Genomic DNA, 25,383 nt, shown 5'->3' on the forward strand with positions numbered 1-25,383 from the left:
CGTTAGTCCATTCATTTTAAATGAAGTCATCTGTCTGATATGGAAATTTGCACATTTCCAGTCTATTCCATCCTTCTGAAGTCTGGAATGATTAGTTAAACCACTGTAAATAATTCCTCTCAGGAACAGTTATGTTTAGTCCACTTCAGTTTGTCTTCAGAGTAATGATAATGCAACTGCTGTTGACAAAGGGAAATATAATTCTACCCTTCATGTGAATTAAACAAACCGTTTTATCTCATGTGCAACTCGAACGGCTCCTCGTGGCGCTCTCCTGTTTGCATACGGTCTACTTTATGATTGGGCTGAAGGCCAAGCAGAAGAACAGATTAATCACACAGCACAAGGTTATTTATACCATGCTGTTTATTTAGATTTGTAGGCTAATGTAGAGTCTACAGTTGCATTACAAATCGAGGACTGAAAAAATTAGTCATCAATTACTAAATATGGATTAATCTAGATCTAACCTTTTTTTTTTTCTTTTTTTTTTTATCGGCACTTAACATGGTGTGCACTTCTGCCTTCATGAAGAAGTCAGGATCCTCAGAAGAAAGATTTGTTTTTTTGGGCATAATGCATTACTAAAAGGAAACATTTATCTGCACATCGTTACTATGGCGAGTTCATGCAGATTTGTGTTAGAAGGTAGAAAGCAAGGATGTAAAGCTCTTCTCTTTTGTCTCACAGGAATGGCAGGAGGCAGCAGACAGCAGAGCAGCACTGCTCTCCTACTTGAAGGAGCAGGTGCCTCAGATCTTCTGCCTAAAAGACTCCAGCCCTCAGGAAGAGGAGGAGCTCATGCAGAGCCGTCTCCTGCACCCTCTGGAGTGTTTCCTTTTTGGAGAGGATCCTCAAGAGGGTTTGGAAAAGCTCAAGGAGGGGAGTACCTCGTCCCACCTCTGTGGACGTGTGTTTAAAGAGGGCGAAACGGTTTACTCCTGCAGGTCTGAACAGCTCTTCTAAATCCCTGTAATTACTAAGTTTCTACAGGAAAGCTGTGGTAAAATATTCAATTTTATGGGGTCTGAATTAAAATAGGCACTAAATGACTAAAAGCGAGAACACTTGGCAAGCAGCTTAGTTTATATCAAACTCATTTTACATTTTGGGTCACATAGAACTTTCTTTGATCTGAAATGGACCGGACCAAATAAAGACCCCCTTTTTATTGGTATAAAGAAGTTTAATTACACATTTAATCCCCAGATTATCATTATCATTAGTAAAAGATATAAAACGAAGTTGTCCAGTGGGCCGGATTGGTTTGTTTGCCTGGCCGATTTTGGCCCCTGTGCCTTATGTTTGACACACCTGATCTAGAGTATAGCACTCTTTAGTGTTAGACTTTTGTTTTTCTGCCAAGTAAAAAAATACATGTCTTCCACTTCTTGCAGGGATTGTGCGATAGATCCCACTTGTGTCCTGTGCATGGACTGCTTCCAGGATAGTGTTCACAAAAGCCATCGCTACAAGGTTGGTGTTAGTATAAATGTTTATATTTTTAATGGATTCCAGCAGTTTTTAGTGGACGGTGTCTGTACCAACCTTTGAATGAATGGAAGTCACTCATCCCTGGAGTTCTAATCTGTAACAGGACTCCCTCCCCCTTTTCTTACTACTGTTTCCATGCTTTGTCATTGTCAGTCACCACTCTTAAGTGATTCACTTCTCTGCACAGTGTGCACAGTGTGCAATCCTATTTCTATCTATACCCTTTCTAAATTATAGGATATCGTCTTTGATCTTTATCATATATGTTGGAACCTCAGTGTTGCATAACTAAAGGACATGTTTAAAGAAATTGCAATTGCTTGTGTCTGTTAATCACATGCACTCATCACTGATATGCTTTTTTTTCCAGATGCATGCATCATCAGGCGGGGGGTTCTGTGATTGTGGAGATGTAGAAGCCTGGAAGATTGGCCCTTATTGCTCCAAACATGACCCAGGGGCAGCCAATGCCATGGTAACGGTGAGTTGCGTAATACAGCAGAAAGAAGGAAGTGGAGGAGGGGTGGGTGTACTTGTCCCATTCTGTGTCAGTGACCCCAGAATGCTTATTTTCCCATCTTAGTGCTGGTTGCTGCTCTCTTGGTGGTAGGTTTGACTCTGTGAATTAAAAAGAAAAAAAAGTTACCAGGAAAATAATCTAAAATATAAATTTAAGAGATGTTAAATTGAAACTAGTGGAAAACAGCAGTGGGTGAGTCTAGTTAAGAGCAGCCTTTAATTCTGCACAACTGTTTGGAGATTTATTCAGTTCACAGCATCTCCTACAAAAGGCTGCTGATTTTGCTGGCAGCTGTTGTTTGTCAGGCCTTTCTTTGCTGATCACAGCGTTTGTGCTTACCGTCATGCTCAGGGGCTTTGAGTAGACATACTGTTTGACAGCACTGCGCTTTTTCTTTCTTCCGTAAACAGCAGGTGCTTCTCCTCGCAGAAACGCGCATCCCTGGCCTCGATCTGGCTGGGTGCTTTGTGCTCTTTACATCAGATCTGAACCTGTGCTAAACAAATCACATTACCATAGCAGCACATCCGCTTTGGACATGAAAACCTTGTGTTCTTTTCCATCCAGATCTCTTGTTGGTTAGATCACAGTAGATTCTAGTGTTTGCTCTCACACAGTGATGTAATGTCAAGATAAACTCACTGTATCGTTTGTTTGGTTAGAGTATTAGAGATTGGACATTTGGAGGAAATGCTGTGCTGCTATGTGAAATGTTTGTCCTCAGGGGATTTGATATTAATGTTACCAGACCAGCTGCTTGCTTGGCTTTAATTAAGACAAATATTTAGACCATACCCAGTAAGACACAGGAAATGAGGAATTAATAATGGTTATTCCATGTCATGTTCACTTTTGTTTGTGTGAAGTTATTGTAAAATGATGCATTTTTACTATAGTTACACATCTCTGCAATGTGCCAAATTTTTCTAATTGTTTAAATTAAGATGTGAATCTTTGAATCCTCCGTTATGCTTTTTCATTTTGGGTAGGATGATTGTGTGCTGGACCTGGAGTTATACGGACGTGCCGAGAAGCTGTTCCGGATATTGCTGCACTATGTCACAGATTTTTTGGTGTGGGAGGAGAACTTTCAGCTGCCAGCTGAACTTCAGCCTCGGTACAACCTGTCAAGTTTCCAAAATATAATCTGAACTTCAAAGACTCTGCTTAAGTTTGACAGAGTATTTCTTCATCCATACAGGATTAAAGACAATACATATTACTGTGTTCTCTACAACGATGAGCATCACTCATACGACCATGTGATCTACACCCTGCAGCGGTCGGTTAACTGTGATCTAGCTGAAGCACAGACACACACAACGCTCATTGATAAAGAGGTATTTCTTCAGGTTGTTTACCTGAAAGGTTTAATTTAAATGACTGTGAAGTGAATTTAAATGGAGGCACTTGATATAATTATTGTCAACTGTTGGACGCAGGGTCGGCGGGCAGTAAAGAGAGGAAGCCTTACCTCCTGCCAGCAAGCGCAAGAACGTATCAGGGTAAACACGATCCCACTGCTAAGCTTGGGAATACGTTATCGCTTTTCAGTTTTGCATTTCATAAATATTTTCTCTGTTGTTTTGCAGGCAAACTCAGTGCAAATTTCCCAGCAGCCACTGCGTGTGGAGATCCTTCACTCAGTAGTAATGGCTCATCAAACGTTTGCTCTGCACCTCGGCTCCTGGTTGCAGAAAATAATAAGTTACTCAGGTAATCTACATCACACAAACTTGTTAGCTTTACCTGGCAGTTGTGAACTTTTTAAATGTGTCTTTTTAGTCAGAATATGTACACCCGACACCTGATTTATGCCTCGGTGGGAAATCTACGCTGTAACGTACAATGTAACTTAACATACACCTCCCAAGAACCTGCAACTGTTACGATTGTCCTGTTCAGCACAGTCGATTCCTCCGGTGCATTTCCAGCTACTTTTGTGCTGCGTTTTTTGAATTCATCAGTGAGAGAATAGCAATCATCTCCTCAGTTTAAGGGTAAATAATCATAGCATCAGATATAATAATCATAGCATCATATATAAGGTTTCACAAATGTAACCACCTTCCTGGAATTAGAATGCTGAAATGATCAGAATGGACGATCAGAGTTAGGGAATGTACAGAGAAGTGGAAAAACTAGAACACTGACCACAACAAAGAGCGGGGACCCAGGAGGAAAAACATCCCAGCATTTTATTTTTATTTATTTATTTCTATTTGCTGGCTCTGTACATAAAACACCGGGACATGACTACACAGTAATTAACATGCATTGTACCAGGACAAGCATAAATGTCGGCAACAGTGGAGACCACTCACGTACATTATGTCCTAGATCTGCAAAGATTGCTCGCAGATGTCTAAATAGGTCTTTTTCAACATGGCCATTTTGGCTTGTCATAGCAGGGTAACACACAAGTGTCACAGATAAATTAATTACAGTCTGTTTACTGTGTCACAGCCAGTGCAGTGGGCGCACATGAAAAACACGAGGCCTGGCCAGTTTAACAGGAACAGGGCCATGATTCATGTTATCAGAAACAGCTGTGTTTACCCTGTGCTGACACATGAAAACTGCCTGTTGTACATGTACAGCTGTATGACTGGTAATCTGTTTTGTGCAGTGGGTTTCAGGCAAGCCTTCTGTCAGGTGGCGCTACAGCCAGACGTGGACAGAGATCGACCTTGCCTCATTAGCAGACTCATGTTGCATGATGCCAGGATGTTCAAAGGTAAGCAGGCCTCAGCCCAGTCTATAAAGCTCACACTAATTAATGGACTTTAGGAGGTGTTCTTATTAAAAAAAGAAAAAATATTAAACAGGTTATTCATCAACAATGCCTTTTAAGTGTTATGCCACTGTATTTGTTGTGCTGTCATATATTCCATTCAAGCTCCTGCAGCCTCTCACACTTACCAGTCACTTACAGATGATGCTATTTATGGTTTAATTTGCAGACAGTAGTGTAGAGCTTGAGCCTGAGCCTCACTATGATTCTGTTGAACACATTTTTTTTCTTATTTCCTCCAGGAGCTCGCAAGATAGTGCACGAGCTGATTTTCTGCAGCATGCTAATGGATACTGAATGCAAGAGGCTTTTTGCGATTGAGTTTACAAAGGTAAGTATTACAAGTAAGTAGTACATTTTAAAATGTAAACTGTTTTGCATTTTTTTTTCCCATTCCACTAATATGTTCCTCATCATTGTCTCTTCAGCACTATAAGCAGCTGCAGAAGGACTTCATCAATGATGACCATGAGAGGAATATATCCATCACAGCTCTGTCTGTTCAGATCTTCACTGTTCCCACACTAGTGAGTGTTGTTTCAATGCCAGAAGTCATATGATACTGCATGTAAATATAGGACACATCCTTTTTAAACACACCAATTAAATATTCACGTTTCCGGTGGGGAAAAAAAAGTGAACCTTTAGTAACCTTTGTTTAGCAGGAATGATTTCAAGGATTAACACTGGCAAACATCCATATGTGTGTGATATATACTGAAAATGGCTCTCTGCAGGTTGTTCTAAAGTATCTGTTTTCATTCAGTTTCATTTATATAGCGCCAAATCAAACAACAGGCATCTCAAGCACCTTTATATTGTACTGTTCAGACCCAACAATGTTACAGAGAAACCCCAACAGTCAGACAACTCGTGATGGTTCAGGGTGAGGGGAGGAAGAGAGAAAGAAGAGGGAGATGGGTTAGAGACACACAAATTGGATTTAGGTCTGGCTCTAAATCCAAATTGTGGTCGACTTATCAGATGTAACCACAGTAGCCCCTACTCTAGCCATTAAATCAGATATGAATCTCCTGTTCCAACACATCCCAAAGATTGAGGTCTGGAGACTGAGGAGGCCATTTAAGTTTGGTGAAGTTGGACAAATCAGTTTGATATGTGCCCTTACATGCACTTTTCCATTTCTGTATCTTGTCATAGTGGTTTAAGTGTTGGATGCCATGTATGTATGTGTAATTAAAATATTGAACAGTATGTGTTGTAACCCTTAACCTATATACCATGCTTTCTTTTACATTTGTGTTCTTCCAATAGGCCAGACAGCTGATCGAAGAGTGCAATGTGATTAAGGTGATAGTTGATACCGTCATGGAACTGCTTCGCGAACACCTAGATGATAACAATCGCTTCGTCTTCCTGGGCTACAACTCAGACAAGTTTTCACGCATCCAAGTCATCTTCCACGACCTCAGGTGATTAAAGAAGGCAACACCTTGTTCTTTATACCTTGCTGTTTATGGCCTTTTATGTAAGATGTCACTAATCTTTGCCACACAGGTATATTCTGATCAGTAAACCCTCAATATGGACCGAAGAGCTTCGGGGGCAGTTCTTGAAGGGGTTCAGAGTCTTTCTTGGTCTTCTTAAATGCATGCAGGTACAAATGGTCCTCACACTGTGTCATTTTGTAAATATATGCAATGTCTGTCTTTAAATATGTATCATGTAATATTGGTAGTGTTACATTACTTTAAGACAACTAGACACTCTGGATATTTAATGAATCCTTCGCTTTCTACACCAGGGTATGGAGGAGGTGAAGCGACAGCTTGGCCAACACATTGCTGTGGAGCCAGAATGGGAAGCTGGCTTTACTTTGCAGATCCAGCTCCGCCATATTCTTGCTATGTTTCAGGACTGGTGTTCCTCTGATGTGAGTTTTCTTGAAGCATAACTGTGATATCTTTAAATTTTTAATCTGCTTATGTGGAGGAGAGCGAACGTTGTACTCACTTATTGCCTCTGTCTTCCCTCTTAGGATGAGATTTTGCTGCTTGCATTTAAGGAGTGCCACACAGTTCTGAAGCAGTGCAATAACCAGCCCTTCCACAGGGACGCCACTGATTACTATATGTGCAAACACATCCTCCATGCCCGTCCATATAAAGTCTCACGGGAGCCTGTCAGCATACATCTGCCCATCTCCAGACTATTGGCTGGTAGGAGAAGTAGTATTTAAGACTTGCAGTGATTTTTTTTTTTTTGTATGCTGTGGACTTACTCATGTGTACATTGTGATTCATAGGCTTGTATGTACTCCTGTGTGGAACTGGCGCAATTGAGCGCCTGGAAAATCCTGTAAGTAACATGAGAAAATGTGATGATTTGTAGTCTTAGTGACAGCTGATAGGTGAGGTACTGCTGCTCCTCATGCGTTGTTTGTTAGAGATCGAAGTCTTTCTGTCATTACAGGCAACCTATGATTTCACAGAGCTGGCAGAGCATCCTCTGCGCTGCTTTGTGCTGGCTGCACAGGTCTCGGCTGAAATGTGGCGGAGAAATGGGCTTTCGCTGGTCAGCCAGGTACACTAGAGCCTTTGGACGCACAGTGCTTTTTTATTTTCTGTTGTCTTTCTTCTCCACCTAATAAATACTTTCACATAAACAGGTGTACTACTACCAGGATGTAAAGTGCAGGGACGAGATGTACGATAAGGATATAGTCATGCTTCAGGTTGGTGTCAGTCGGGCATTAACACTTCTTTAATGCCAGTTTTTAATGTTTTAAATGCAAACGGCGTGATGATGTCATACGTCCCTCATCATGTCTATTACAGATAGCTGCTTCGAAAATGGACCCCAACCACTTCCTCATTCTGGTCTTGTTGAGATTTGAGCTCTTTGATTATTTTAATAGAAGTTGTTCAAGCAAAGACCAGGCAAGCGCCACATGAATAATCATCCAGTAAAAAAAACGTCGTGCCACCAAATGTGTTAATGAAACGCAGCTTCTTTTACAGGACGAGTTGACGCAGTGGAACCGTTTAACAGAAGAGATGCTCTACCTGCTGATCGCCATCATTGGTAAACTGTCAAAAGTCTCCTGATCAAATTGAGATATTTCTTAATTCAGTTAAAAAACCTAAAAAAGTATCTGAACAGTGCTGTCTCTTCAGGTGAGCGCTATGTCCCCGGGATCAGTCAGTTGACCAAAGAGGATGTGACAATGAGGGAGGTTATCCACCTGCTGTGCATTGAGCCCATGGCTCATAGTAGCCTGGTCAAAGCCCTGCCAGAGAACGTATGCTTCAAAAAGCTTCATTTCTGAATTATATGTTTAATTTTGTGGTGTTTAGTTGGGAGGATAAATGACAAAGGTGATGTTTTTTCTTTCTAGGAAAGCCATGAAACAGGCTTGGAGACAGTTATCACCAAAGTTGCCACTTTTAAGTATGTAAACCCCCAGAAAACAGATTGAGTTTTGCCGTAATAGTAAATTTCACGAGTTCGTAATCTCTGTGTTCGGTTTTTGCTTTTAGAAAACCAGGAGTGTCGGGACATGGGTTATACGAAGTGAAAAAAGAACATCTAGTAGAGTTCAACCCATTCTTCTACCATTACTCAAGATCCCAGCATAGCAAGGTAGACCAGCGCCTTCAATTAAATTGACAGTTTCTGTTGACTATATTTGGTTAATTGGTTATATTACACTTCTTTCAGGCAGAAGAGTCTCAGAAGAAAAGGAGAGCTCAGGAGGGCAATGATAAAGGTGACTGACCCTCCACTCTGTCACCAAATGTCTCCGTCTTCTGGAGATTGGTTGGTAATTTCATCGGCTCTAATAACATTGCCCCCGCTTGTGTCTGTGCTCAGCTCTTCGTCCGCCGGTGCCCCCAGCCTTTTGTTCAGAATTTTCTTATATAGTGCAACTCCTCTGCTGTGACATAATGGTCCACATCCTGAGAAACGTCCTGCAGAGAGCTGCAGAGGACCGTCCAACACACTGGACGGAAGCCATGATCCAGAGGGTACAAATGACATTCTGATTTCTCCCTCCCGAGATCTATTTCTCAATACAAATGTAGCAACAAAATTAACTCCTTTATCACACAGGCGCTGCACCTGATTGGCCAGGCATTGCTAGAAGAGAAATCACAGCTTGAGGATGTCACTGCGGAGGAAGTGACCTTTGATTTCAGCCTAAAGGCTTGTTGTGAGTGGAAAAATGAGCTTTGTTGTCTCTTTGAAATCGTGTAATTACTTTTTGAGAAGTAAAATCCCTGTTCCTCTTTTTCAGTAATGGGTGCAGAACATGGCAAGTCAGTGTTCCTCTTGTTGTCCAAGATTAAGACTTTGCCTTCTCTGGAAGCGCAAAAAGACATGATTAAATGGGTTCTACAGGTAGGCTATTCACTTACTATTCATTAAAGATATTGTTACATAATGTTAAATCAGTAGTTATCATGTTTCAGGACAGGACAGTTTTATAACTTTATAACACTGTTTTTCTTCTAGATGTTTGAGGTTGTCAAGTGCCTTAGAGAGAACTCCAGTCCAACAGTGTCCATGAGCATGGAAACAGCCAAGCCAGAAGAGGTAAACTAAAACTTAAGTGACTTAAAATATATCTTTGAGTTAAATCATTCTGACTTCTGGTTTTGTTGATCCAGAGTGCTCAGGACAAAGAAAAAGCAGAGCGGAAAAGGAAGGCAGAGGCGGCTAAGCTCCACCGACAGAAGATAATGGCCCAGATGTCAGCAATGCAAAAGAACTTTATTGAGTCAAATAAGATGCTGTATGACAACATGCCTGAAAGTGGAACACAGGGAGAAACTGTAGCGTCTACTGGGGAGTGAGTACAGCCTTTCCTTAACACCTCGTAGTTGTATTTCAATGACTTAAAAGTGAGGGTTTAAACGAAATAATTTTCACCTAATGTAGTTTGTTTTATTTCTCCAGCTGTGCCACGGAGCAGAGGGAGCTATGCGTAGCTGTTGGGCCTCACCGAGGGTCCACTCCGGCTGACAGGGAGGTACTGACCTGCATTCTTTGCCAGGAGGAGCAGGAGGTGATGGCTCAGGCTCCAGCCATGGGACTCACTGCTTGTGTCCAGAGGTCCACAGTGCTGACACAGTGCAGAGGAAAGATACCAAGCAGCAGAGCAGATGGTCAGGCTCCATTCACTGATCATACTATTTTACTTTGTGAGATTCAGATTTAACTTATACGTTGTCTTGTGGTTATCACTTAAAGGGCCAGGAACATCATATCCCCTCTTTATGTCTCCGGATCTGGCTGTGGGGACCCACACTGGCAGCTGCGGACATGTCATGCATGCCACGTGTTGGCAAAAGTAAGTCACTAGGGAACAAATTTGACTAATTTTGCCTCTTAACTAAAGTTCGGTGTAACTCACGTACAGGTGTCATTTCCTCTTTTTTAACAGATACTATGAGGCAGTCCAAAATACAACCAGGAACCGGCTCCATGCTGAATTGATCATTGATCTGGAGAATGGAGAGTACTTGTGCCCCTTGTGCAAGTCTCTGTGCAATACTGTGGTACCTCTGATCCCATTAGAACCCCTCACATTTGACTAGTAAGCCCATTCTCTTACTCCCAGCCAGTCTGCAGTGCTTTGATTATCTGTGCAAATGTAAAGAAGTCATTTGCATGTTTGTTTTCTGTGTGTAGTGAAAACGCAGCGATAATTGGAGAGCATTTGACGCTGCCTCGTTGGATCCAGATCCTCTCTGCTAGGATTAAAGGACTCCAGTCAATCGCTCAGGATAATGGTAAGAATAGAACCCAGAATACAGTTATCGCACACTATACTGGTTTGTAGTGTCACACATGTAAAACTGATCCACCAATGAACAAAAGTCCACATTTCGATGTGTAACACCTGCCATATTCACATGTGAGTAAGATGTTGATATGCTCTTAGTGTGTTGATGTGAACCAGAGTAATAGGAAAAATTGGCTTTATTTGGTGAGGAGTTGAATGCTTGCAGGAAAACAGCTGTTTTAATTTGCACACAGTCTGGATTTTACTAGAAGCCACTACGGAGTAGTCTTGGCTTGCATACGTTTTTCTTGTTATTCGTGAACCTCTAATAACACACCACACAGTGCAACCGATGATTGTTCTCTCCTGCTTTTTTTCTTGCAGACCGTAACACAGAAGGCAGTAGTAGTAATGGTAGCACTGGGCTGTGTGGCGAGGGCCAACCAGACTTTAGATCTATTCTGAGCTATGGAGTGCAAGAATCGTGAGTGCACCTCTCTCTGCCTTTATTACCTCTGCCAAGGAGGTTTTGCTTTTGGTAGCTTTTGTGTGCATGCAAGTGCGTCACTCTTTCTGTCTGTAAACACTTAGCTCAAAATGTTTGAATCAATTCTTATAAAGCTGTTAAAAATCCATTAAAATTTGGCTTCTATTCACCAATATGACATATGACCTTTGACCTGTCCTCCAAGGTGAATAGATTGATCCATACAAATTATGTCAAGTATATGTCAAATGGGTTTGAACAGTATAAGTAACAGAAACGTGCACTTTGCACATAAAGTAAAGTTTAAAATGGTGCGCTTGTTATTTTCTTTTCTAAATTTTGTGCTGTTTGTTGTTTCTAGGAGAAAGTTTTCAGACAGCATTACAGAGATGCTGGTTGTGTGCGCCACCACAGTCCACAGGGTTGGACTGAAGACTGCGCCCAATGAGCTGTGCCCCCGTGTTTCCATTATGGCCTGGAACACATGTGCCTTCACTATTCAGGCCATAGGTACTGCATCTGTTGGCTTTTGTCACTCCTTTCCTTTGCATGTATTCATGTGCGCAGGTCTTAAAATTGCAAATCTTCACAGAAAACATACTGGAGCAGGAGGGCAAGCCGCTATTTGGGTCCTTACAGAACAGACAGGTACTCAGTAGTGAACAATTGATGCAGTTCTTTTAGTGTAGGGGGTTTCTGTGAAAGTTGTGTGAAATGCTTCTCTTTTAGCTTGCAGGCATGAAGGCCATTGTTCAGTTTTCAGCAACGCAGGGACCTAAGAGCTCTCAGGCAGTCATCCAAAGGCACTTCACTGATATGTTGGGAGGTATGTGGTCATCAGAGAGACTTCAGGCTGGTTAGACTTGTGACTGTGTAGTTTAACTGTCCTTTCTCTCTTCTCAGTCTTGTTACCAGTCATGAGCAGAAAGAACACACCTTCTCTTCTAGAGGTGGACTTGTTCCATCTTCTGGTAGGTGTCTCTGAAAGAAACTGCTCTTACATATTAGTCTGAGCAAATGCTTCATGCTAATACATTAGATTAATACAATAAATGTATTATGTTAAGTGCAATAAAAACAGATTCCAATTGAAAATGAACATGAACTCCAGAAGATGTAAGACTGTAAAGAGGAAACATGATGGTGGAGATTTTATTTTCTGTTGATTGAGAAACTATAGACAACCCTCTGAATTTTTACTAAGATTGAAGAGATGATGTCTTTAAGAAACAGGTGTGTGATGGTTTTATAACGCTTGGATGTTTTGTCAGGTTGGATTGGTGCTATCGATACCCTCACTTTATCAAGAGGAGACTGTAGACTTACAGCCATCTGCTGTCAGCGCTGCATACAATCACCTGCATATCTTGCATTTGGTGACCATGGCTCATGTGCTGCAGATCCTCTTGTCTTCTGCAGGTACAAAATCACAGACGACACCCCCCCCCCCCAAATAATGTGATCTAATAACACCACTGTTAGCTACCATTTAGGGAGCTAGCCAGTAGTAAGAGATAATATGAGTGATTATGATGATTAAATAATTGGTTTGTTTGTGCAGACGTCCCTGCAGCAGGGGATGGACAGGAGACGAAGGAGGAGAGAGCAGCAGCAGAGTTGTACTCTGCAGTGTCACAACACACGGGAAGGTGAGTGTTTTTCAAACACCTGCTTAAAGCACATTAGCATGATTGTATTTTTCCATACATATTTTTAATGGACATCAAAAAAAGAAAAAACTTTATGTTGCAAATGACAGTAAGATGTATTGACAGCCACTAAACTTAAGCAAAAACGGATCTCCTTTCTTAATGCTAATTTATAATTTAAATGTCTGCTATTAGTCACAAAAATGCATTTGTGGCAGGTGTCAGGAGGTTTTGATGTATTGGACAGTAAGACCGTCAGAGTTGGATAAATATTTTTAACTCATAATTTGACAAGAATGGCTATTACCTGTTTATAATGGGAACAAATACTTAGTTTCAGCCTTTTTCATGGTGAATTCTCAGATATTTGACAGCTTATTTTGTGGTTTTCTCATCAGGCTCCTTCCAGATGTTTCTGGCAGCTCTTTAGTAGAAAGAGTGAAGACAGGAATTGCACCATTCTTGCGTTGTGCTGCTCTCTTTTTCAATTGCCTTACAGGAGTACCTCCTCCAGAGGAGCTTTTTAGCATTTCTGGTAGGTTTCACTGTAGTAGTGTCAGAATTTTATTGCATTTTGGAATTCAGAAGAGCAAGATTTGTGCATTCATGCTGACATTTTATGTCTTGTGCAGTTGATTCTCAAGAACAGATGGAGGCACTATGCAGTTACCTGGCACTACCCTCCAATGTGTTTCAGCTTTTCCACGATCACAGAGAAACTGTTAGTCCACTGCTTCAGAGGTCAGAGAAAACACTATTGCATCTTACACTAGTTCCCAGTGAAGTCAGTAGTTTTGGAACTTATTATTTCTTGTTATTTCTTAGGTGGTGTGGGAGCCCAGTTGTAACCAAAGCCCTGAAAGGCAAAATCCAGACAGTCAGGTAGACTTTGGGTCTTTTATTATTTCAACATAGATTTTAGTTTTATTGAAACCCTACAGTTGGCCAATAAACTCACTCTTTCAACAGATACCCCAGGAAAAGGAATCGATTGATTGAACTTCCTGAAGATTACAGTACTCTCCTCAATCAAGCCAGCCATTTCAAGTAAGTAAGGAGTCCTCTCATTTGACATCTTCTAGTTCTCTTCTGTCCATCCTTTCTCACTCGTCTGCATCATGTCCTCAGGTGTCCAAAATCCACCGATGATGAGAGGAAGCATCCGACTTTATGTCTCTTTTGTGGGGCTATGCTGTGCTCTCAGAGCTCCTGTTGTCTCAGTCAGCTGGAAGGGGAGGACGTGGGGGCTTGCACTGCCCACGCTGCGACCTGTGGAGCAGGAGTGGGGATGTTCCTCAGGTTAATCAGTCACACTGCACATTTTACATTAGTAGAATTGTATTTCAGGCCCAGAATTAGTTTGTCTTTTGGGTTTACTTTTTTTTTTTTTCTAACTGAATCACATTTTGTTTAATGATAACAGGATAAGAGAGTGTGAAATTGTGCTGATGGCCAGTCGGACTCGAGGGAGCACGTATCCCGCTCCGTACTTGGATGATTATGGGGAGACTGATCCCCATCTTGGGTAAGAACGTATTCAGTTTATTTGTAGTATTACTTCTGTATTTTTAGACTTAAAAAACTCTACTATATAATACAGACTGGAGGATGTACTCAAGGTCAGCTGTTTGGCTTTGTCAGACAATTTTTACAGCTTGTGCCATCTATGAAAAGGTAGATGGATGATGTTGCTCGTAGGGGCAATGTACAGCAATACTGTGGCTAATGTAATGAAACTTTGGTGTCACTTGTAGACTTGAATGTTGAAGCTAAAACTGTTGCCATTGTAGACTACAAAAATGCATTTATTTGAGCTTTGTTGCAGATCTCAAATTCATAATTATGTGCTGATCAAAACTTGATCGCACAGTGATGGCACATTCTCACAGTAGACCCTGATGAGCAACTTGCAGTTCAAGCCCAACACCTGGGCAGCTTTAACCTATAATACTACCTTCATGCACTTTCAGATTTGCATAAGCATTAAGTCTTTTTTATGACATAAAGAAGTGGTTTACACAGCTACGAAGTATGACTACATTTTTTTTGTCATACCAGTGAAATACTGGGTTTGAGAAACCCTTGAATGCATTTGTTTCTCTGTGTTTTAGACGGGGTAATCCGTTGCACCTTTGCCCAGAGCGTTACAGGAAGCTAAACCAGCTGTGGCAGCAGCACTGCATCCTGGAAGAAATCGCCCGCAGCCTGGAGGTGGTCAACGTTATGTTTGCTTTTGAGTGGCAGATGTTGTGATGACTGCTCCAGCTGTGTGACTGGCCGATACCGAGCACGGCCCCTGTGCTCCCAAGACACATGCACGCACACGACACACACAAGCAATCAACCCAAACCCTTCTGTAATCAGAAAAGCCTGTTTCATCATAAATGAGTCTCCTTTGGAATCCAGAGAGAGTGGGGGGGGGGCAGTCAAAATGGATAGAGGGTGATTGTTGTTGATTAATCCCAAGTCGCCTTGTTTCAGTTTGATTGTCTGCTGTGAGGATGAGTTTCTCCCAGAGTAATGTTATTTGCAAAGAAGCTCATTCAAATAAAGAAGAGCATCAGACACACACCAACACGTTTCTGTTATCACTTCATGTGTTTTTTTTCTTAATGATGCTGTGAATTTTCTGCGTTCTCTCTCTTTGTGTTAGAACTTATGATTTGTGATAAGTTATAATTGTTCAAAGATGCGGTTTCCAAGTACATTCATGTGGAAAACTTTAGCCTTTTTCGGAGATCTTATCCATTTTTGCCTTTGACCCTTTATTATGTAGAATTCCTCAAATAATTAAACCTTAACCTACTGACACCTTTACTTATAAATAGACACATGTATAATGGGCAAAACGTATATAGAATAAACATCATTTTCAAGATTGCTTCAAACAGATTGAGTATTCTCAGAAAAGTATACGGGAATCTGTCTCAGTGACTTCCTCATATCCTGTCCTTAGATGCACCAGTTTTCTGAATTTCAGCCATTCTTATAGTTACATAACTCTCACATCTGTGCTTACTTACCTTCAGAATTGTGAAATTAATTATATAGAGGGAATTCAAATACAATATGATATTGCAAGATCGCTTTTAGAAAAGTTTTATTAAGCTTTATTAAGCTTGTAATCAAAAATAATTGGATGACCTGTTGTGCGACACATTGTCAACCTTTATCATTTGATGTTGACTCTACATTATCTGAGTTTTAGTTGTCAATGATCAATTGCAGTGTTTTATTTAAGAGGAAAAAAATCTTTTTTTAAATCCCAGTGTATGGTTTCAGGTACTCCATTTTATTTCTGTCATTTCACTTAGCAAATGTGTGAATATATAATTTCTTCCTTTTTTGTTGTTGTGTTGTTTGACTTCATGATTTCCAGGCTGTGGAAATAAAGACACAAGACAATCTGTAGGTAGTCTGTTCCATAGCTCTGAATGGGGTTTAAAAACAACAACAGACCCAACAACAGTAGTGTCCAAGATTAGAATAAATCATTGTAAAAAGGAATGTGCTCTCGATTAAAGTTAACTGCTTTAAACGGTTATTCTGAAGTTGCACTCGAATTGTTCATTCTTTTAAGAAAAGGACAACAAAAACGTATTCTTGCTATAATAAGCGACTTCCCAGTTTTGTTGTTGGAGAAAGGAAGGAAGAGCAGATCACATCAGCAAGGCTTCTTTTCAGAATTCAAAGTCCTCAAGCGGACAGTTTATTGTCAAACTTTTTGTAGCTCATCCCAGCAAAGTTTATATTTGAGCATTAAAACCTGGTGACATTGCTGAGGCACAAGAGAATCGTAGCAGTGGTTTAAATATTCTAAAAAAAAAAAAAAAAGTAGTTAAGAATTTCTCATGGATTTCTGTCTGCTGAGCTACTTATGTGAAAACAAAGTACTGTTTAACATTCGCTATCCTTGTAACAACTTTGCTAATGCAGTTAGGCAACTCAGGGAAAAGGGCACACAAAAGATCCAATATTGGTACTACTAGTCTAAACACAAACTAGTCACTACAGATCTTTAATTGTGAAATGTAATTTGTGAGCTTTCGCTTTTCTTGCTGTAAATCAAACTTCTGAGTGGGTTTTCTGGCATGCTCAGATAAAATCATGGGAAACAAGAACAGGTGCTTGAACTTCTAACCCATAGTTGTCTTCATCAAATAATAAATATAAGTACATTTTGATTCCAGTGTTGCAACTGACGGGTGTACAGAGTCTTTTTTTGCAAAAACCACATGTTACACAGGCAACAGATGTCATTTGTAAACAGTAGATTAAAGCACAAGTAATCTTACAGAAAATTAATAGAAATGTATGCAGACTGGTGACAAATTAAAGGAATTTAAAGTGAGGAAATGTGTTGGCTTTGTTATACTGAGGAGAACATTTGGTTAGCATGGTGTGGGTCCTGTGAACCCTTCAGAAAAGTTATGAGGATGGTTTTGGCCCAGTCCACATTATATGAGGGCTCAGTGAATGGATTGATTTGGGTGGAAATTATGTCACCAGGCCTCTATCAATTTTTTTTATATGACCATCATATGATCATCGAAACACAAATTGACTTGACTTAAATTATGGTGTTGATATTAAAATTCTATCATTTAGGGTTCATATATATTTTCCACAAACAAAATGCCCATTCCTTCGCCACAGGTACAGAGATAAGAATTCACCAATGTAATGTGTATACGTTTCAAGGCCCTTTGTGGGCTTCAGGAATGTCGTCCATTGAAGTCTTTTGAGTGAAAAAGTTCAACTGTCTTCAGTTATTTGCTTCGGTGGAACATTGTCAGGACCATAGTGTGCTTTAGAGGTGGAGGGGACGTTAATGTTGGGGTCTCCATTAGTGGCTGTGTCTATCTGGTTACCCTTGCCAAGGCTCTTGATGATATTCAGGTTCATGCGGGCAGTTTCCATGAAGCTGTTTTCCAGCAGCCAGCCATCTGATTCGGAGTTGGGGTCTCCCTGTCTCAGGACATTTTCCAGAGAAGTCTGGAGGTAACGAACCCCGGTCAACACTGATAGCTGAAACGACAAGAGACCCTTACTGACCGGCTCGCTCATAGAAATAAACACAAAGCATGATGCAAAGATGTTAAAGTGGCTGAAAAAGTTAATCAGATTTTGTATAGTTTCCCTTTAAACCTACCAACTCCGACTTGTGTTTCCTCACCTCAAATAACCAGGTGATGAGGACTGTGAGGCCGATGGACTGCATAATGTGTATGTAGTACTCCAGCAGCGCCTGTCGACACCCTTTCATCCAAAGGTTTAGCTCCTCCGTCTGGTGCTCGTAGTTGAAGTGTGCAGAGTTGTTGGTGATCTGCTGCTGGATGCAGGGCCGGGGGGAGTTGATGTTGCAGCAGCTGAATGGGACTCCATTCAGTAGGAACTTTCCATCCACGTTACTCCTGATTCGGCTAAAGCCAGAAAAACAAAGTTTAGAATTTCCCTTAATAGATCAGTGCTTCTGTGATCAGATTTTAAATGTGATGATGATTGTTTGGGAGTATATTTTTTATATATTTAGACAGTATTTTATTATTATACTGTGCTGATCTGTGCTTCCTGCCATGCCCATTTTTTCTGCCCATTTTCAGTGTTACTGAATATCTATAGCACAGTGTAAGAAATTATATATCAGTATCAAATATGATGCAGGGAAATTATAATGAACTAAAACTCAACTAAAAATTCAAACTAGAAGGGAAAAAAAAATTTAATTGAACAAAAAAAACAATAAAAACTAAGTGAAATGATTGTGAACTTGCAAAACTAACTAAAATGAAATGAAAAAACAAAGATGAACTATCCTTAGTTTTAATATATGTTAGCTTGGTAAAAAAAAATTGTCAAAATTTGTTTTGTGAAGTTTTAAAGGACGCATTTATTTAGACTTTAGGTGTCTACAAGATTGTGAGTCAACCCCTATCAAAACGCTGATGCTAAACTGAATTAAAATGAGAAAATACAGAACTACAACAACTCTGTTGTTTCTTTCTCTGTTTGCCATTTGAACACAGCCTCTTAAATACAAATGCACTTTACCAAAATAGCACCCTGTTTCTGCAGTTTGTACTTACTCCACCACCTCTTTTTGGGACATATCCAGGTAACGGTTGCTTATCCACTGAATTTGAAACCAGTCCTTATAACCGTTGTTTCCACAGCACTGAAACTGCATCTGCAGCATGTCCACGGTGCGCTTTAGGAAGCAGCGTCCTGGTGTGTCTGTGTCCTTATAAAACCTCATGGCCTCTGTCAGTCCCAGGTTCAGAGACTCTTCCAGTTCCCAGTGCATGCAGTAACACATCAGAGCCCCTACCAGCACACAAAAGGTGAAGAAGAAGGTGCATATGATGTAGGGCAGCATGATCAACTTCCAGCGCAAAAACTTGGTGGTGTCCACACAGTCGTAGCAGATTTTCCCACCCAGGAAGTTTATGGCACAAGCGATGAGACCCACAGCTATAAGCGTGTTGGGAACATACTGGATGTCCCTCTCAGCCATCACCTCTCCTTGTTTATGGAGCTCCACCTTGAGGAAGAGGCCTAGGCTGAACAGGATGGCCCCCGTAACTACCGAGATCCAGTTTAGGATCCAGAGCACCTGGGCCAGCTTGTCTCTTTTGGTCTTGGTAAACTTAACTCTTAAGACTGCCATTGCTCGTAACACTTCCCTGAGTTTTCATTCAAGTCCAAGGTGGGATTAAGGGTAGGACACAGATAGAGCTGGAAAGAGGAACAGGTTATCTTCCAGAGGATGTGGAGGGACAAATAGAGGGGGTTTGGTTGTACAGTTCTCTGAAGGTCCTTTCATAAGCAGCTTAGCCTGGTAGCCGAGATTGATATCGTGTGGATGCTGCATTATGGTTGTACTGTAGGTGGTCTGTAAGCCTGTAGCAGTGAGAGTAGATAAAAAAACTCATATAACTGGACAATTTCTAGAAAACAGAAACACTGTTAAGAAACACTGCGCTGAAATGTGATCATCTGTATATACAACCAGAAATAGTATGATTTATATATAACCAAAATATATTGATGAAACTGAAACAACTCTTCCCTCCCTCTAAAATCCCGAATAAATCCACGGCACTCACCTAAGTGTGATCATGATGAACATTTGATAACACTGCACTTCTGATTTTCAGGTTGTTTTCTTACAAACATCCTCAGATTAAGTCCAGAGCGGCGAGTAGTTGTAGTGACACAGATAGCGTGAATGCAGCCACAGCAGCATCAGAGTGAGACTAGCAGCCAAGTCCTGAACCTCCTAATCCCCTTTAGTCATTAATCAGTCATGGGCCCCATAAGGGATTTGGACCCACCTTCTGCCACCTATGCAAATCTGACTGTCTCGACACTGTGAAAGCAGTGGCCAATTGCCTTTCTCTCTCTCTCTGTGTGTGAGTGTGTGTGTTACCAGTAAAAGTTTTACAATAGGATAAAGTTAAAAAAAATCATCTTTGCATCAGCAGTATTGCCCTAACTGCAAAGTTTAAGCCATCTTTTAATGATGCAGAAAAATAAACATACAGTCTTTGGTGGGGGGTTTGTATTGAAGACTACATTAATAATAAATGCTTTAAAAAAGGTTTAAAACTGAAGCACATTGTGGTTGCAGTGCTCTCTAGTGGTAGAAACTTTGCAGTCAGGCTCCAGCTACTTTTATTATTTCATTTTGATTTGATTTTTCTATAAAATTCTTTGAAATATTTTGTTTTTTTACCAGCTGGCAATCCAAAATGAAGACAAGTGCAAAAGACAATGACAAAACTATGCAGTGATCTGAAAAGCATGTGGTACTTTTACCACTTTGCCAGTTAATAAAAACCACTTCACTGGTCAGAAATGTCAAAAACAAGATTTAAACTGGAAGAGAAAATGGGAGTTTTCGTCCCTGTTTTACTTAAGACGTTCACTTTAACCCCTGATATTCTTACCTATTTTGTTCCCCGCCTGTAACACACACGCAAACACACCGATGCAGTCACGACTACTCTGCAAATCAGCCAATGAAATGTTAACTGAGAGTGAGCTTAGAGGATTAACGTGGACGAAAGTAGCTTGTGTAAGAAGAGAACGTTACTAGCGGGCCAGTCAGCAAATCCACAAGGCAGACAGAACTCACAGCAGTCACCACTACAGAGACCAAGAGGGAAGTTTCACTGACCCACAGCAGAAAACTAGACCACAGTCATTCCACCGAGTAAGTATGTGAAGACCCAACAAATGCAAAATCATACTTACTAAAGTCCTCATGCTTCAGTCTGGTCTTCCTGATGTAAGTGTGGAAACACTTATGTAAATGGATTTTCTAGCTTTAAGTGTACGTGCTATTTAACCACTTAAGCACATTACATGGGCTACAGTTGAAAGACCTGTGCAATGCAGTAGGTAAAGTAGTTGTTTTCAGTATACCCACTTTTTTGTGTGTGATCTCCCTTGTCTTGGTTTCGATACCAAAAGCTCAGCGTGATGCTGGACAAAGAGGGTCAGTGGTCTGAGGCATTGGCCAGCAATAACATAAAAGCCATCATCTGCTGGTTGAGGAAGCTTACAGCTGAAGGTAGAAAAGGAACATCCACTCATCATGAAACCAGTGCTCTGTACAATTTTTGCAAAGACCCTTTAATTCCACAGTTGTTTGTTGTTTCCTTTAACACGGTATCTTCAACAAGGTTATACTGATGTGGGGGAAATCGCACCAGCATTTAGCTGCTGGGTACAGCGGACAGCAGAGTTTGCTAAAAAGGAGTTATTAACCTTATGTAAGTACATATTACATCATATTTTCAGTCTTTCTAAATGTGCAAACTTAAATTTGAAGTTGAAGTTACTTTGAGTAACATATACTTTGGATCTTTGGATCTATTGTGTCTTAATTATTCCCTCAGGCTTCAGCTGTTGCCAGGGTCTGTGGATGTTCCTGGACCGCGGCTCCTTCACTAGAGTGCACACGTTACTCCAAAAATTAAGGAACCTGCTTACATTGGCCCAGTGGGGAAGAAAACATCTCTGCTCAGCCCACCTCTGGCATGGTTTGTGCTAAAGATATCCTAATCTTTAATGCTGTGACATGATAAAAGCCTTTCTGAAATGCAATGTCTTCTTTATGCAGGAGTGGGAGTCCCATGTGTGGTCTGCAAGGACACATACAGCTCCTCAGACATCCGACATGGCTGCTGGAACAGAGAGCAGAGGATGCTGATGCAACACATCTGGCTGGGACAGCTGGTTCAGTGGTGGGGCATCATGGGGCTTCTGCCAAAGTTTCCTGGTATAGATATCATCACATCCCAATAAACTGGGATGAAGAACTGTTATTATACCTCTAAATCCTTTTGTTCTTAATGTTTGGTTCTCTGTTGTTTCTGTCAGAGACCCAAGAAGTGAAGCGTATCACTCAGATGTGGAAGGAAATGGATCACAGCCACCGAAAAGCCGGTCTTGAAACACAGGGGTAACTCTGAAAGGGTTTCATTTTAGAGCAAGTCTCTCTCTCAACATACTTTATCAATTTCCTACCTGTTTTTTCCCCTTTAACTTCCTTACCTTTTATTAGACGGGAGGAGGGAGAAATGGGAAGATTGAAGTCTTTGATACAGAGCATGGTGACACAGCTATGCGAACAACACGGGTGCATTTGGATGTCTGGAGATTGCACAGATCCACGTTATCCTCCCCCTAATCTGCAGGCGCTGTTGAAGCTCGTGCTGATCCCTCATATTGACAACATGTCAGTCCAGGCCATTGTATCCATCCAAATCAGCAAAGCTTTTCTGTGAAACATACTGATTTGTTGCTTCTCTATGTGCACTTACTTAAGGTTAAATGTGTCTTAACTTTTATGACACAGCTCATGTACTTCATCCTGGATGTGGCAAATTTCCTACAGTGCAAAGATGACCTCCTTCAGGCTTTTTGTCATGCGTTCACAATTCCATCCACCTTTTCCCAACAAATCAGAGCCTTCTGGATGCTTGATCATGGACACACCGAGGTATGCAGCTGAAAACGAAACATTAAAAAGATAAGTGTTGAAACGGCCAAAATGGCATGCAGGTAACTCAAATGAGATATGTGCATACTTTAAAGTGATTTAATAATTTGCAAATAATAAGTAATGAAAGGAGCTACAACATTTTTTTCTTTTAATTGATAAGAAATTTACTTAACAAAGTGCTGTGCGCTATCTTACAACCAATCCCAGGCCTCCATGGAGCTGTTACTGAGCCCAAAGGCCTCTGTTCCTGCCCTCTCCTGGCAGCATCGTTGCATCATCCATTGTCTCCTGACAAGGAAACAGCCTCAAGAGGCATTACGGTACCTCCAGTGGGCCAGGCCTGCAGTAGAGACCACTGATGATGCCAAGCTGTTTGCAGATGTACTTATTCAAAGCAGGTACTATATGTTTGATAATGTAATGTTACTAAATAAAAGCTCACTTGCAGACTCAATTTGTGCTTTCAACCCCCAGTTGTAACTCTGATGCTTGGGCTCTGTTGAAGAGAGGCCACACAGAGACTGAAGATATGAGCAAATACTTCCTCCAGACTTGTAAAGGAGTTGGCCTGTGCACAGAGGCTTTAAAGTACATTCTTGTTGAAAACAATGTGGGTGAATCACTCATTTACAGCAAGACAAAATGTACATACCAAGACAGCCTAGAAAGGACTTTTAACTCTCCCTAAAAATCTTTATCAGAATGAAGAAGATGGAGCTGAGACCACAGAGACGACACAGATGAAGAAAGGTATGAAAGATATTATTAAACAGTATTAGGATATAACTGAGATGTCATCTAATCACATTGTTTTGCAGAAATGCCACCATGTCCGCTGTCTGCCAAGCTGTACCGGGCTCAGAAAGTTGGCAAAGTCTCAACAGATGAGCAGGTGAAATTGGTCAGAAAGGCTGTGAAGGAAGTGAGGAAACCAGATTCCAAGTTGAGGTACTGAGGTTGTAGATGTCACACTTGGAGCAACTGCTTGAATTATGTTAAAACACAATATGCATTAGACACCAGATTTATGACGTGCACTCTCATTTCAGGGAGGTAGTGTGGCCAGAGCACACGGAGAGAAAGCCCAACAGCAAGCAAATGCTTCTGCCCACCGAGGCTCTGCGTCTACTCACATGCAGCTCTTCGCCAGTGCACATGGCAATAGAAACACAGCAAACAGCACATACAGACGACCCAGAAGAAGAACATCCTGTCATTTACAATGTATATATTTTCATTGTCCTTGTTAATACTGGTTGCAATATACAATTGCAAAGGGATTTTAAGTAATGGCAACCCTTAGATTTTATCTTCTATTCGCAGCAGCAGCAGCAGCTGGAGACTCAAGAGAACATTTTTTCTTCTGAGGAGGATCTAAGATCCTTGTCTGCCTCATCCTCTACCTCAGCTTCACCCTTGCCTCTTAAGAAGTGGGACCCGCTTCACACATATAAAAGCACTCTGACCCTGCAGATGATTTCCTCTCTGCTGACGGATAGAAGTAGCCAAAGCAGGGGACAAGAAGAAGAACACAGACCCCACTCATCAGCTGGTGTTTTCCTAAATATCCCTGAGCTGGTGCTGACACCAGATGGCGCTACAGAGCCTGTTTCCTTCAGCAGCTTGAACAAAGACAGCATGGTAGAGCTGATGCTTTCTGCAGATGGTAAGCTTTGTCTTGGATTCTCTGCACACACCATACATATTGAGAGATTCCCAAGAAATGGAAGCACTTTCTTACGTTTTACAAGTGGGAGAAGGTGATGAAGCAGATGTTTTTCTGGAAGAAGATACTATCGGGGTTGACGGGCTTTCAAGACCTTCTACATATGAAAGCCTTCTTTCAGACACAAGGTCAGAGGTCATCATAAATCTCACAATGCTTATGATAAAGTAAATTATTAAAACTGGTTGATATTTGGTGCAAGTTGAATTTCCAGTATGAATTTGACAACAATCAGGGCTGCCTGATAATTATATCTGGCATCCACTGAGTGATCACATAACTAGCTGCTACACGAGCTCATGAATATATCAGTCCTGGCCCCTCAAATGTCACTCAGCCAACCTTCTCCTCTCACTGATTTTCAGTTTCACTGAGGTAGCCCCAACTCACTGCGTCCAGAAAAAGAAACCTCATCAGGTAGGTAATAATTTAAATTTTAAAGTACATAGTGACTCTATTGGTTCAGTATCTAATTAGCAGCTGTGTTCTCTGTGAGTGTGTTTACACTGTATACTGTATGCCACCAGCAAGACGAACCACAGGGATGCTCCAGCCAACACCTCCCATGTACCTCAGCTGAAACAACCCACGACATGCTGACAGATCTTCATCAGAGCTTTGTTTTGAATTGGTCTATACCCAGGGGCTCGCCAGGGATGGGTGAGCAGGACAGCTCCCTCCTCTTCTCTGTGTGTAGCTCCACCTTTCTTTACAGGTGTCTGCTACAGAGCTAAGATATTACAGAAGGTGCATTTTGGATCACAAAAAGTCTAAACAAATAATAATATACCTCTAAAAGTATGCACGAATCTATGCAGCCATTTGGTGCTCAGTGATCAGCAGAGATAACAAGACATGTTGCCTGCTCAACCTTTAGAGCTCTGGAAACAATTCTATCTTTTGCAGTGCGTGTGTGTGTGTGTGTGTGTGTGTGTGTGTGTGTGTGTGTGT

General features: G+C 41.1%; 3 protein-coding genes across 3 annotated transcripts in view; 2 read left to right on the top strand and 1 right to left on the bottom strand.

The window, feature by feature from the left end:
- Positions 1 to 15,269, top strand: part of ubr1 (ubiquitin protein ligase E3 component n-recognin 1) — a 16,718-nt gene extending 1,449 nt beyond the window's left edge. Inside the window, exons 2-47 of the mRNA XM_005724013.2 lie at positions 691 to 947; positions 1,398 to 1,476; positions 1,865 to 1,975; positions 3,004 to 3,131; positions 3,216 to 3,354; positions 3,457 to 3,519; positions 3,607 to 3,730; positions 4,644 to 4,751; positions 5,051 to 5,139; positions 5,237 to 5,335; positions 6,084 to 6,241; positions 6,327 to 6,426; positions 6,574 to 6,702; positions 6,808 to 6,988; positions 7,075 to 7,127; positions 7,242 to 7,352; positions 7,438 to 7,503; positions 7,607 to 7,708; positions 7,790 to 7,853; positions 7,946 to 8,070; positions 8,167 to 8,219; positions 8,309 to 8,411; positions 8,490 to 8,538; positions 8,643 to 8,797; positions 8,883 to 8,982; positions 9,067 to 9,170; positions 9,285 to 9,365; positions 9,440 to 9,621; positions 9,729 to 9,937; positions 10,023 to 10,122; positions 10,216 to 10,368; positions 10,464 to 10,564; positions 10,942 to 11,041; positions 11,406 to 11,554; positions 11,637 to 11,692; positions 11,774 to 11,870; positions 11,948 to 12,015; positions 12,316 to 12,463; positions 12,606 to 12,693; positions 13,092 to 13,228; positions 13,326 to 13,434; positions 13,519 to 13,575; positions 13,663 to 13,740; positions 13,822 to 13,992; positions 14,117 to 14,218; positions 14,805 to 15,269. Coding sequence (XP_005724070.1) covers positions 691 to 947; positions 1,398 to 1,476; positions 1,865 to 1,975; positions 3,004 to 3,131; positions 3,216 to 3,354; positions 3,457 to 3,519; positions 3,607 to 3,730; positions 4,644 to 4,751; positions 5,051 to 5,139; positions 5,237 to 5,335; positions 6,084 to 6,241; positions 6,327 to 6,426; positions 6,574 to 6,702; positions 6,808 to 6,988; positions 7,075 to 7,127; positions 7,242 to 7,352; positions 7,438 to 7,503; positions 7,607 to 7,708; positions 7,790 to 7,853; positions 7,946 to 8,070; positions 8,167 to 8,219; positions 8,309 to 8,411; positions 8,490 to 8,538; positions 8,643 to 8,797; positions 8,883 to 8,982; positions 9,067 to 9,170; positions 9,285 to 9,365; positions 9,440 to 9,621; positions 9,729 to 9,937; positions 10,023 to 10,122; positions 10,216 to 10,368; positions 10,464 to 10,564; positions 10,942 to 11,041; positions 11,406 to 11,554; positions 11,637 to 11,692; positions 11,774 to 11,870; positions 11,948 to 12,015; positions 12,316 to 12,463; positions 12,606 to 12,693; positions 13,092 to 13,228; positions 13,326 to 13,434; positions 13,519 to 13,575; positions 13,663 to 13,740; positions 13,822 to 13,992; positions 14,117 to 14,218; positions 14,805 to 14,946 — 5,178 coding nt within the window. The 3' untranslated portion in view covers positions 14,947 to 15,269. The remainder of the gene's footprint in view (positions 1 to 690; positions 948 to 1,397; positions 1,477 to 1,864; positions 1,976 to 3,003; positions 3,132 to 3,215; positions 3,355 to 3,456; positions 3,520 to 3,606; positions 3,731 to 4,643; positions 4,752 to 5,050; positions 5,140 to 5,236; positions 5,336 to 6,083; positions 6,242 to 6,326; positions 6,427 to 6,573; positions 6,703 to 6,807; positions 6,989 to 7,074; positions 7,128 to 7,241; positions 7,353 to 7,437; positions 7,504 to 7,606; positions 7,709 to 7,789; positions 7,854 to 7,945; positions 8,071 to 8,166; positions 8,220 to 8,308; positions 8,412 to 8,489; positions 8,539 to 8,642; positions 8,798 to 8,882; positions 8,983 to 9,066; positions 9,171 to 9,284; positions 9,366 to 9,439; positions 9,622 to 9,728; positions 9,938 to 10,022; positions 10,123 to 10,215; positions 10,369 to 10,463; positions 10,565 to 10,941; positions 11,042 to 11,405; positions 11,555 to 11,636; positions 11,693 to 11,773; positions 11,871 to 11,947; positions 12,016 to 12,315; positions 12,464 to 12,605; positions 12,694 to 13,091; positions 13,229 to 13,325; positions 13,435 to 13,518; positions 13,576 to 13,662; positions 13,741 to 13,821; positions 13,993 to 14,116; positions 14,219 to 14,804) is intronic.
- Positions 15,270 to 16,371: 1,102 nt separating this feature from the next.
- Positions 16,372 to 19,964, bottom strand: prph2la (peripherin 2-like a). Its single transcript, XM_005724015.2, has 4 exons — positions 19,801 to 19,964; positions 18,781 to 19,594; positions 17,871 to 18,117; positions 16,372 to 17,722 (listed from the first exon to the last, which is right to left on the bottom strand). The coding sequence occupies exons 2-4, from the start codon at positions 19,359 to 19,361 to the stop codon at positions 17,450 to 17,452; spliced, it is 1,101 nt and encodes a 366-aa protein (XP_005724072.1). The 5' UTR covers positions 19,362 to 19,594; positions 19,801 to 19,964; the 3' UTR covers positions 16,372 to 17,449.
- Positions 19,965 to 20,808: 844 nt separating this feature from the next.
- Positions 20,809 to 25,383, top strand: part of LOC102203389 (uncharacterized) — a 7,901-nt gene continuing 3,326 nt past the window's right edge. The window contains exons 1-17 of the mRNA XM_013908394.1: positions 20,809 to 20,909; positions 21,170 to 21,269; positions 21,382 to 21,471; positions 21,598 to 21,741; positions 21,822 to 21,980; positions 22,082 to 22,163; positions 22,266 to 22,455; positions 22,560 to 22,703; positions 22,914 to 23,104; positions 23,181 to 23,316; positions 23,408 to 23,456; positions 23,525 to 23,654; positions 23,756 to 23,930; positions 24,030 to 24,372; positions 24,458 to 24,560; positions 24,798 to 24,849; positions 24,960 to 25,092. Coding sequence (XP_013763848.1) covers positions 21,179 to 21,269; positions 21,382 to 21,471; positions 21,598 to 21,741; positions 21,822 to 21,980; positions 22,082 to 22,163; positions 22,266 to 22,455; positions 22,560 to 22,703; positions 22,914 to 23,104; positions 23,181 to 23,316; positions 23,408 to 23,456; positions 23,525 to 23,654; positions 23,756 to 23,930; positions 24,030 to 24,372; positions 24,458 to 24,560; positions 24,798 to 24,849; positions 24,960 to 25,092 — 2,212 coding nt within the window. The 5' untranslated portion in view covers positions 20,809 to 20,909; positions 21,170 to 21,178. The remainder of the gene's footprint in view (positions 20,910 to 21,169; positions 21,270 to 21,381; positions 21,472 to 21,597; positions 21,742 to 21,821; positions 21,981 to 22,081; positions 22,164 to 22,265; positions 22,456 to 22,559; positions 22,704 to 22,913; positions 23,105 to 23,180; positions 23,317 to 23,407; positions 23,457 to 23,524; positions 23,655 to 23,755; positions 23,931 to 24,029; positions 24,373 to 24,457; positions 24,561 to 24,797; positions 24,850 to 24,959; positions 25,093 to 25,383) is intronic.

This window comes from Pundamilia nyererei, unplaced genomic scaffold (assembly GCF_000239375.1).
Source record: "Pundamilia nyererei isolate P.nyererei 1_Seehausen unplaced genomic scaffold, PunNye1.0 scaffold00010, whole genome shotgun sequence".
Lineage (NCBI taxonomy): Eukaryota > Metazoa > Chordata > Actinopteri > Cichliformes > Cichlidae > Pundamilia > Pundamilia nyererei.